This window comes from Ursus americanus, chromosome 33 (assembly GCF_024610735.1).
Source record: "Ursus americanus isolate L20-20 chromosome 33, mUrsAme1.1.p, whole genome shotgun sequence".
Taxonomy (NCBI): domain Eukaryota; kingdom Metazoa; phylum Chordata; class Mammalia; order Carnivora; family Ursidae; genus Ursus; species Ursus americanus.
The window spans coordinates 18,776,211-18,787,814 of record NC_142159.1 but is presented as its reverse complement, the minus strand read 5'-3'; the positions used below and the strand labels follow the sequence as shown (position 1 = coordinate 18,787,814).

The window sequence follows — 11,604 nt, the reverse complement described above, 5'->3', positions numbered from 1 at the left end:
CTGGGCATCAAATGACTTCCCCAACCTGAGTTATTCCTTCCACCCACCCCCTCCTTATCCACCAGTTTTTAAATAGTCCATGTTGGGGTCTCAAACAATGGCCCAGGGGCCGGGTCTGCTTACATTATAGGCTTGACCTGTAGAGTTCTGATTTTAAGAAATACGGAATTTTAATGCATTAGGCAAAGCAGGTTTTACTCCCTTCACCACAGTTGGTACCCCTCCCTGTGTGCTGCACCTGGCAGCTTCCCACATTCATCACCTGCCCAACCCCTAAAGTCCTCTCAGTCTGGAAGGCCCGCTCTTGCTCCACAGCCCCGTCCTATGAATGCAGAGACGGGAGGTGGGGGCTCCGGGGTTCACAGGATCCAAGTCCCCGAGGTTGGAAGAGCCCTGAGGTCCCTGAGGTCTGCCCTCCAGACCTCTGCTCCAGTATCATTTCCCCAGCAAGGCCTTCCCAGATGAGCCGATGCAAACAGCACCCCACCCCCTCTGCCCCTCTACCCTGCTTCACTGGGTCTCGTCACCCCCTGGCGCCCCAGTCTCTGTCCTGCAGTGTCTTCCCTGTCTCTCTTGCTACTCTGTATGTCCCATGAGGGCAGGGACTTGGTCTTATTCACTTGTATCACCAGTGCCGAGGATAATGTCTGGTGCATGGTAGGTGCTCGAAACGATTGTTGGAGAATGGGGAAGGTGAGTGTCCGGACATGGCAGCGCCAGCACTGGAATCCTCCCTGCTGCAGTGTCCCTGGGCTGTTCCGGGGGGCATCCTGGAGTCATGCTAGGGTCCCACGGCCACCCAGCAGCTGACAGGCCTCTCCCCCTGCGAGGGGTTGTGTTTGAGGCTAACCGAGGCAGGTCCTCCCAGCTGAAGGTTCTACCTGTCAGAGGGGAGGGGGGCAATGATGTCATTCAGCTCCCCCACACCTGTTCCTCCCAAATCTGACCAATCAAGCATGAAATTCCAAGTTCAAACAGACGACAGCATGGGTGTACAGGATGTGCCTTTTGCGGGTTGTGGGCAGGGCAGGGGCCCGGGCAGGTCATGGTGTCTGAAGGGACATGTTCTCAGAGCCGGAGGAAAGAGGGAGGGGGGCAGGGAGCAAAGAGCAGAGGGTGGGAAGGGAAGCCCAGAGCAGGAAACTCTTCTTCTTTTTTCTTTCTTTCTTTCTTTTTTTTTTTTTTAGATTTATGTATTTGAGAGAGAGCGTGCGGGTGCACACAGGAGAGGGAGAGGGAGAGGGAGAGGGAGAGGGAGAGGGAGAAGCAGGCTCCCCGCTGAGCGAGGAGCCCAATGTGGGGCTCGTTCCCAGGACCCCAAGATCATGACCTGAGCTGAAGGCAGACACTTAACCCACTGAGCCACCCAGGTGCCCAGTCTTTCCATTTTTTCTTAAAGAGAGACTTCATTTTTTTCCAATAGTGAAAACATTTGCTTACCAAAACTTTCAAACAACACACAAAAGCATAAGGAAGAAGGTAAAACAAAACAAAACACAAAAACCCTGATATTCTATCTCCCAGGGAGCCAGTCAACAATAAAGAGCCAATCCAGGGTCAGATGGCCCGAGTATAAATCCTGGCTCGACCACTTTCCGGAGTCAGGTCTTGAGAGGGTCCCTTAGCTTCTCTGTGCCTCACTTTCTTTGTCTGTAAAATGGGGATGCACGGATGTTGCCCTCAAGCTCTCTGCCCACTCTCTGCTACTCCCTCCCTCTTTCCTCCGGCTCTGAGAACATGTCCCTTAGGCCACCGTGACCTGCCCGGGCCCCTGCCCCTCCCACAACCCGCATAAGGCACACCCTGTACACCCATGCCGTGGTCTGTTTGAACCTGGGTTCCCGGCTTAGTTGGTACCTGCCACCCAATATTGTGGTGAGGGTTACGTGGGTGATGACACGGAAGGGGCTGAGAGCAGTGCCTGGCACGTTGTCAGCGCTAGGCAAGTGTCTGCTAGCATCTTGTCACCAGTGTCACCATTGTCACTGTCGTTTTTGCAGAAGGCTCTTCATGCACCAACTTGCCTTCTTCCCTTCCTCCCGCTTTCCCGTTTGTCTGTCCGTCTGTCTGTCCGTCCATCTGCCATCCATCCGTCCATCCATCCATCCATCCTTCTCTAATAGGAATATGCCCATGTGCTCTCTAGGAGTCTGCTTTTCACACAGCACCTTGCGTTACATATGGACAAAATGGTTCAGGTTCTGGTTAGTGGGGGGTGGAACCCTCTGTGCACCCTCAGACGGTTGTGTCGCTAGGCTCTGCGTCCACGGGGGTAAACCTAGACTTTGTGTTGGTGCCATTGGGTGTAAAGAACTTTGCAGATTGAGAACATTTGCCATCGGATGAGTTGGCCCTAAGAAAGATATTTCAGGAAGATCTTCAAAGTGAAAAGTGACCACATAAACGCTTATACCATTTTTATGTTTCCTGTCTTCCTCATGGGGCAGGGAGTTCCCGGAGCAGAGACTGTGTCCCCCTCCTGCCCCGTCGGACGGGCAGTTCCCCAGGCAAGGGTGCTGCTCCGTTCTCCCTCTGTCTTTGCCGTCCTCCCACCCCAGACACATGGATGGCGTCAGTCCTGGTTGCGCGTCCTTATTCTGCCCTGTGCAATGGCTGCCTGGGGACCGAGAGGGCCCTGTGGCCGAGGGGGCGTCCAGTGCCTCTCGAGGGAGCTCCCCTCCTCATCATCCTCGACGCCCACTATGAAGGGAGCATAGCACCTGTGAAGCGTTGCCGTCCTCGTAGGCCTGATAGACACTTCCTGTCTAGCTGGGAGCCCCCTGCCCACCCTGGCCCCCCCCAGCCTTCCCCGTCTCTCCGATGACAGCTCTATCCTTCCAGCTGCTGTGGCCCCGCATCCAGCCTGCCCACCATCCTTCCCAGTCCCGTCCTCAGGAGACATTCAGAATCCAGGCGCTCCTCCCCGCGCTCACGGTTGCCCCCAGGGGACCAAGCCACCATCATCTCAGCTCTTACGGTGGCTCCCACAATATCAGTGCCGTTGGAGCAGGGACTGTGGTCCGTTTGGCTCTTAGCGGCAGCCCCAGTGCCTGAAGGAGTGTCTGCAGAGAGCAGGTGCTCTGCGAACGCTTGTCAGTGAGTGCCCGGGACTCCACCAACACCCTGAGAACAGGCGGGGCTGCCAAGAAGGGATTTTGAGGCACGAATCAGCCCTCCCCAGCCCCTTGCTCTGTGCTCCTTCGGGGGTGCCCTCCCCACTGGCTGGCCAGGGGTGCTCCCCTTGGGGGGAGGCTGCTGCCATCCCTGGAGTTGGGGTACAAGGCTATAACCTCACCTTCTGGGGGTGGTTAATGAGTCAGGAGGACCTGGGTGTAAGCCGTGGGTGTCCCACCTACGGACAGTGGGTCCTGCAGCCATGATTCTCTTCCCTGTAAAACGAGGCTACTGGGAAGAGTTGTGAGCCTTTCTTTAGCGAATGCAACTTCCCACCTCAGCCCAATGGAGCAGGTACCCCCCCCCCCATGTCACGCCCGGGGAACGAAGGCACGGAAAGGTGGAGTAACTGCCCAAGGTCATAGGTTGTAAGAGGCCGAGCCGGGATTCGAACCGTGGAGGTCTGACTGCCCTGTGCTTGGGGTGCATGAGATCAGATCTGCACCCAGCACTTCCTCAGCGCTCAGAAAATGCTGACATGGAGGGTTCAGGCACAGAGAGTCTGCAGATGGAGTCAAGGCTAGGGAAGGAGAGACAGGGCCCACGGGGAGCTTCTGGGGGCTGCTGAGCCCTGCTCCATCGGGGCCCCCAGCCGAAGCCCCCATTTCCCATCTCTCTCAGACACCTGGGCGCCTCCTCCCCTGGCCTCCTGGATTGGCAGGCCTGAGTGAGAGGGCTGGGCGTGGGGCCAGGAGGTGGGGACTCGGCTTAGGCAGCTAATCAGGCCACAGGGTGAAATTAAAAGGGAGGAGGAAAGCACCGACCCATCAGAACGCACACTCCTTCCCGGGGACTTGGTGCCCAGGAGAGGAGCCGGGGAGAAAGGAAGCACGGAGCCCGGGAGCCAGGGGCACAGGATGGCCCCACAGAGGTCTGTGCGGCTGTCCCTGAAGAAGCCCACCTATGCTGTGTGTGTGGTGGGGGTGGAGACATCTGTGGACGTTCACAGGTGAGAACTGAGCCTACCCACCTGGCTGCAGAGGACTGGCCTACACCGGAGCACCCCGAGGCCATGGGGTGGGTGCCCGGTGGACAAACCGAACACGTTGGAGGGTGCTGGTACGAGGCTCTTCTGAGAGCAGAGCAGGTGGCCTGGGATGGAGAGCGGAAGTATCAGGGAGGAGCTAGGGTATCTGGCCCCTCTTGGGGCTCCATCCCTCCTGGGCACCCGGGGTCAGGTCTTTGGCCTCAAGTCCCTGGATAAGGGTTCTAGCTCTGAGCCCCGGGCTCTGCGTTCTGACGTCAGAGAGGAACTGGTGTGCGACATCAGAATGAGCTCATGCTCAAGATGGGGAGCAGGACTGGGCAACCCTGAATTTCTCCCTCTGTTTCTTGCCAGCAACCCTTCCGTCTGAGGTGGAGGTGTGGGGTGTGTGGCGGCTCGGTCCTTGGAGGCCGGCCAGGGTGATTGGGATCACGAGGGAGTGTCAGAGGGATGGTTCAAGGAGTTAATAAAGGACAAGAACCTAGAACAAGACCCAGGCTTGTGTTTGCCACGATGATGGTGGTGCCGGTGGTGACGGGAGCCATGGTGACATCTGAGGGGTCCCCGATGAATCAGCTTCTCCTCTTGGCCCAAGTCTCCGACCTGTCCTGGCTCTGCCCAGGCGGGGGCCCAGGGACCTGGCCTGGCTTCAGTTTCCCCACCTGGCCACTGAAGGAGCTGGACTTGGGGATCGTGGGGGGCTTTTCCAGCTCTGATACTGTCTATGGGCTCCATCCTGTCTGGAACTATCTAGGGACTTCATTCCTGCTGGATCAGATGGGGCTGGAGCCCCTGCCGTTGAGGGGTTCAGGGTGGGAGTCCCCCTCTCAGAGGAGGTGGGGTCTGGGGAGTCTGTCACAAGTGGGATCTGGGCTCCCACTGCCTCTTGGGTCTCCTTTCCTATGCTGGCCCAGTCTGGTTAGTGAATGCTGGGCCTGACTTGCCACTTGGCCTCAGGGGAGCTTCTGTCCCAGAAGCCCGCCTGACCCCACTCAGAGTGGCCTGGGGCCCCAGTGACAGGGCTGAGGAAGGGGAGCCAGGACACCTGGAGGCCAGACCTTGGCTGTGAGTCCTGTCGGGAGCCCTGGTGTGGGGCTGGTTCTCTCGGGTCTGGGTGGCCAGCTGAGATCCCATTTTCTCTTGTCCTTTTAACATAGCGTTTCCCAGGCTTAGCAAATGGGAAAACAGGACACCCAGTTAAGTATGCATTTCAGGTAAACAACAAATAATGATCTTAAGTATATTGTATGGGACATACTGATGTTTTTAAAAACCGCTGCTTACCTGAAATTCAAATTTAGCTGGACATCCGACTGTATCTGGCCACCCGGCTTTAACACCAAAGGCAGGGAAGGGGTCACTAGTGGGTCCCCACGGTCCTGATTCCAGACCTCTGCTCTCATCCCCGGGGGTGGGGGGGTTGTTTCTGGAAGGTCATTTCAGAAACTCAGGCCCGACACAGTGCTGCTGACTAAGGCTGGAAGCATTTTGCTGGGAGCTAGGAGACACGGGTTCTGGTCCTAGCTCTGCTGCTGACTTGCTGTCTGGCATCGGATAAGTCACTGGCCCTCGCTTGGCCTCATTCCTGATCTGAGCCTTGACAGGGTGAGCTGAGTCCCGTCTTGAGTTCAGCGTGGAGGTCAAGTGCCCTGATTCTGGAGCTGGGCACACTTGGCTTCTCATCCGAGCTCTGTTTGTGGCTGTGTGATCCTAGGCAAACCACTGTCCTTCTCTGGGCCCTGGCGTCCTCATCTGACAATAGCACTGAGCTTAATGGGGTGGGGAAGGATAAATGAGGCCCTGCATGTATAGGGCCCCTGGAAGGTGGAGAGATGCTCATAGCTCCAACAGCTCTGTGGGCTCCCTTTTCTCCAGTACCTGTTCCTTCTGTCACGTCTCAGAGGATAGATCAGGCTGTGTGCGGTGGGAACGGGGGGCAGGCAATCCCCTTTGGGATCACCGAGCACCTCAGCATCCTCAGATTCGGGCCCTGGCCCAGCTGTGGAGCACGAGGAAGCTGCCTGGGTTGGCTGCAGCTGCTGCGTTCTGGTTGACTCTGGGAGGGGGTGCTACTGCGGGGCTCTTGAGTGAGCATTTTAAATTATTTTATTTTTTAAATGTGGGCCTCAAACCCATGACCATGAGATCAAGACCTGAGCTGAGATCAAGAGTTGGACACTTAACCGACTGAGCCACCCAGGCGCCCCCTGAATGAGCCTTTTGAGAGACCCCACCCAGCAGCCCTTCGGGAGCCTTGGTCCCTGGCGTTGGCCTAGACTAGGGATGTAACTACTGAGGGTCTCTAAACTAGAAAACAAGTTTATTCTGCAGCAAGTTGGTTTAAAAGTAGACGTAAGGAAGAACTTCCCACCCGTCCGGTCTCTGATCGGTAGAGAAGGGGCATGGAATTATCAGCCTGGGAAGGTTTGACGAGGAGCCTGAAGGGCACCCAGGGCCTGGGCTGGCTAGGGTGATGAACTCGGGGCTCCTCCGCCCCCATTGCCTGTGTCTGGCTCCAGCTGGGGCCAAGCAGCGGGTTTCTACTTAGCCTTGCTGATCGAAGGGGAAAGCCTCCCCCCCCCCCGCCACCCCGCCCCAGAGAGGAGGTTTGCTGGTCACCTGAGCTGCCAGGAGGCTAAGCCCCTCCCCAGGAGAGCCAGTGGGGGTGGGCATGCGGGGTGATGAATTCCCCCAAGTGCTGTGCCGACTGAGTAGAGAAATATTTGTGTTTGGGGTAATTGTGTGCCCCAGCCCAAGGAACCCTTAGAAATCCCCTGACTCAGGATGTGCTATAGACTCCCTACTCCCCTCAATGGCCTAGCTCCCCACCCTGACCCATCGTCCCAGCAGCCTTGTTCTCCATCCTGACCCTCCGGGTCTGGTCACACTGCCCTGGTTGTCCCTGTCCTCACTTGGAGGTGGTCCCCAGAGGATGCATGCCAAAAAAGAGGGGGGTGGTGGGCAGTGTGGGGAATCCATTCGTGGTGCAGTCTGGCCCTCTTTGTCTGCCCAGAGGCCAGAGTCAGAGCCCCAGGCTGGAGGCCATAATGAATGTTTATTCTCCAGCACGGAGGAGAAGGCTGGCTGGGTGGGGGACAGAGACATCCTCCTGGATCTCTCCCAAGCCTCCCCCAGCCCTGCAAAAGCATCAGAGCAAAGTAGACTTCAGATCAGACGGGTAGCGTTTGAGGTGCCCAGGGAGGAGGGGACTCTGTGGGGCCTCCCTGAGGAGCTGGAGAGAGGCCCCAGGCTGCTGCTTTTTCCTGGGGTTCTGTGTATTTCAAACAAGGAAAATGCAAAACAGAGTTATAAAACCTGTGGTATATATATTCTTAATGTTTACATTGAGTAAATTGATGCTTTTAACGTGCGCAGAAGTACAATGAAGCATAATTGTGCTGCTCACAGGATAATTACAGGATTGTTGCAGACACTAATTCGTAATGACTGACAGACTCCGAGAGCCGGGCTGGACCTGGCTTTAAAAGCCGGATGAGGACCGTCTCTCTTCCTGGCTTCATCCTTCATTAGAAGTAATGTTACACTTTAAACGTGAGGTGCTTGGAGACTCTGGGGCCAGGGTCCTCCCCACGCTCCGCGGGGGGCGATGGGCGGTGTGTTGTAGGGTCTGGACATGGAACAGTGCAGTTTGTGTTCCTGGGACGGAAAATGTTGGCATCAGGGTGACCTCCAAGGTCAACTACTCTTTAACCTACAGGTGTCCCTGCCTCCCCGGTCCCCTTGGCCACCCCACCTGTCATTTGAGACCATGGGCCCCTCCCCATCGGTCGCTCTGTCCTCCCCTCCCTGCCCCTCCCATCATTTCCGGTCTTGGAACGATCCTCATTCTTCGCCTTTGGTTTCCCTTCCAGCTCCCATCACCGCCAACCCCAGCTGTCCCTTCTCCTCCCAGTCCCTGCCCTTCCTCGCTCAGTGGGCCCACCAGGTGGGGATGCCAGGAATGGGAGGTCGCTCACAGGTGAGGTAGGTTCTTCCTGACCCCAAGATGCTCTCCGTGTGACATGTTGTCGTCAGCTTTGCTCCGTCCAGAGAAGCTTCCACTCCCTTGTCCGTGGCTGCTAAGCAGCTGTTCAGCTCTGCCAAGGGGTCCTGAGGCTCGGGGATGTTGTGGGTGGGCTGTGCGGCTAGAAGGAACTGGCAAATCCCCACCCAGCCGAGGACGTCAGCTACCGGGGGAGCTCAGGAGGTGGGCCTCAGTTGTGGGCCTGGACGGGTGCCATCCAGACAGCATGTGGGCGCCTGGCCCTCGGGGCCAGTGCCGAGGGAGCTGGGACCCACCAGCTCTTGGCGGGGGCCTGCCCTCGCAGGAGGTCCAGAACCGTGTTCGGCCCTCCAAAGGCCCTGGAGAAGCCACTCACCCTGCATTGGAGTCCCAGGCCACTTGAAGCCCTAAAAGTGCTCCAGCCCCATTTATGACCCCGCCTACCCCCACCTGGGTCACGGGAACCGTGCTGGGGGAGGTGGGCTAAGGCAGGGTTGAAAACTCCACAGTTGGACCCTGTAGTGGGTGCAGCTGGTGTGGTCTGAGCCAGGCCAAGGCAAGGCTGCTGGGCCTAGGTTCCTCACCTGGGATGAAAGGCTGGGCACCAGCCTCCCTGGGCCCCTGAGGAGGAAGCTCCGTGGGATTGGGGCCACCTGAGAATCAACGCACTGACAGCTGAGAGTAGGGTGGCTGGTAGTCATGACCTCTGGCTGAGGGTCAGGCTTGTACTTGCAGGCTGTGTGACCTTGGGCCAATCGCTCAGCCTCTCGGTGCCTGTTCCGCCCCTGCAAGATGGGGATAGCATTGCTTTGTGGCTTTGGCCCCCTTTTTACAGATGACGAATTTCATCACGCACGAAATGCATACATACAGGCATGCTTTTCTTTCTACAGATGGGGAGCCTGTGGGTGAGAGGGAAGAAGTGACTCACAGGTGACTTCCCATCCACAGCTCTTGGCTCCTCTCGCAGGGAGGTTCCAGTCCCCAGCCCCTGTGCGCCTCTGCTGGGGAGGCTGTGGCTGAGAGCTGCCATCCCTCCTCTCCAGCCCCCACTCCCAGGAAGAGCAGGGGTCTGCTGGAAAGAAGGCCTGCCCAGCCTGGGCCCTCCTTCCAGGCCCTGGGTGTGCCCCTCCCTGAGCAATGACAGGGCATAAGTTACCCATGATTGTTATCTCTGGGAAGGAAAGAAAGAGAGAGAGAGAGAGAGAGAGAGAGAGAGAGAGAGGAAACACGAACACACAGCCGCACCCAGCGCCCTTCTAGATTTAGGAGAAAATGTCTGCCCGTGATGTGGGGTTCGCAAGGGGCCGGCCATTGCCTTCCCCTGACCTCTGTCAGCCGCAGCCAGCTCCCGGGGAAAGTCCAAGGAGAAAGCCACACGGGGATGGGGAGGCTGGGGGACCTTCTGGAGCTTTTGCCCCACAGCAGGCATTTAACAGACGCTGCTGAACACCTGTCCTGGGTCCAGCTCCCTGCTGGGCTTGGCACTTGGAGGTGATAGAGCCCATACCCGCTGGTGAGGGACCCCTGTCTTCGTCTGGGAACAAAGAGAACTGCGGACGTTAATCATCCACATTTTTGGTCGAGTGGGCTAGTGAAGGGAGGTACAAGGATCCTCTTATCCACCAGCCCTCTCTCCAGGATCGGCTTGCTCCCCAAGTCCTTTGTGACCGTAATGACAGTGGGCGGCACTGTAGCAAGGGCTCCCGGCCTTATCTCAATGAAGTGTCACAACAACCCCGTGAGATACTATGATCCCCATTTTGCAGACAAAGACACGGAGACACAGAGAGCTCGAGAGACTTGCCCCAAGTCACACAGCCCACAAAATGCTGGAGCTGGGATTTGAACCCAGGCCTACCTGATCCCAAATTCTGTGAGTTCAACCCCCCAAGAGCGCATTGTCTGGGAATCTTCTGTGTTGCCGGGTCGGGTCGAGGCGTAGAGTGGGGTCAAGGTACAGGTTGAGCTTTGGAATCAGTCCCAAGTGGGGTCAAATCCCAGCTCTGCCACTGTGTCCCCATGTGCGACCTCCTTTTGAATTTCAATCCGTCTTCTGCAAAATGGGGAGAGGAGTCCTAACTTCCCTGCTCAGCAGGCAGGGGCCAAGGGGATGGAATTAGAACGGAATAAAAGCGTGGTGCCGACCATGGCGTACCTGCCCCGTGTGGACCCCTTGAGGGCAGGGTCAAGGTGATTCAGCTCCGCCTTCCCCGTGCCCAGCGTGGTGCCTGCATACAGCAGGTGCTCAGGGAATGCATGTCGAGGCAGAGCAGCCAGCAGCACTGACCGGAAGCTCTGTGGGCCCCTGGGGAGCTGCTGTCCTTAGGACCGGAGCCTGGAGGGGACTGGCCAGCTCTGTGGGACTGTCACCTGTGGCAGGTCTCAGCATCCAGCAGAAGCATCCACAGGGCTGGCTGCACCAGAGAGGACCTGCTGGATCCTGCTGGCTGGTCCCATGGCGTTTCTTGTGGTTTCAGTCCAGAAAACTTCAAGTCAAGGACATCTGGAAGGGGGCACTTTGGGGGCACCCCATGGGCAGGTGTCTGGCCAGGTGTGAGGGCAGCTACAGGCTTGGTCGGCCCCGTCTGCTCGAGAGCCACCCCCTGGCTCACTCCTCAGCCTTTCCATCTGATTCGGCATTATTCTTCCCTCCTGCCTTTGCCTGTCCCCAGCACAGCGCCCTGGGGAACCCTCCAGAGCGCACTAGTCCTTTGCCACCATGCCCCCATCCCCACCCAGCCAGCTGGAGGCTGGGTCAGCACCGTTCTGCCCTCCCTGCCCAGACCCTAGGCTGAGAAGAGGGGCCCCAAACCCCTGGCTCTATCCCTGGGGGGCTGGTGAAGTCCAAGCGGCAGGTGGGCACGGGAGGGACTTCTCCAGGACTGGTGTTTCTCCTTAGGGATCAGGTAGTAAGTTTCTGAGTAGTTGAGGTAAGGTGTGGCCTGCTGAGGAAGGAAGCTTCTGGGAGCGAGGGTGCCACTAAGCAAAAGGAAAAGCTTTTTAATTACCTGAGCCGTCAGAGCACAAAGGGAGGTAGTGAGTTGTCTGGCACAGGAAGTGTTCAAGCACAGAGTCCTGCGATGAGCAGGAGGCAGGCCAGGATGATCTCTGAGACCCTTCTCAGGACTCCCAGCACTCCAGAGGCAGCAGCGACCCAGCAAGGTGGGGATCGAGAAGCAGGCTGGGCCTGGAAGGGCCGGACAGCCCCAGAACATTTGTTCTTGCTCTTTCACCCTCTTCTTTTACCATCTTTGTTGTTGTTACTGTTACTGTTCTTTCTTTTTTTTTTTTTTTTAAGATTTTATTTATTTATCTGATGGAGAGACAGCCAGCGAGAGAGGGAACACAAGCAGGGGGAGTGGGAGACGAAGAAGCAGGCTCCCAGCAGTTCATGGAACCTGATGTGGGACTCAATCCCAGGACCCTGGGATCACGCCCT

At 57.4% G+C, this 11,604-nt stretch overlaps 1 protein-coding gene across 1 annotated transcript in view; it reads left to right on the top strand.

Moving 5' to 3' along the window:
• The first annotated feature begins 3,982 nt into the window (after window positions 1-3,982).
• Window positions 3,983-11,604, top strand: part of LOC123796761 (protein-arginine deiminase type-1) — a 37,970-nt gene continuing 30,348 nt past the window's right edge. Inside the window, exon 1 of the mRNA XM_045804251.2 lies at window positions 3,983-4,123. Coding sequence (XP_045660207.2) covers window positions 4,032-4,123 — 92 coding nt within the window. The 5' untranslated portion in view covers window positions 3,983-4,031. The remainder of the gene's footprint in view (window positions 4,124-11,604) is intronic.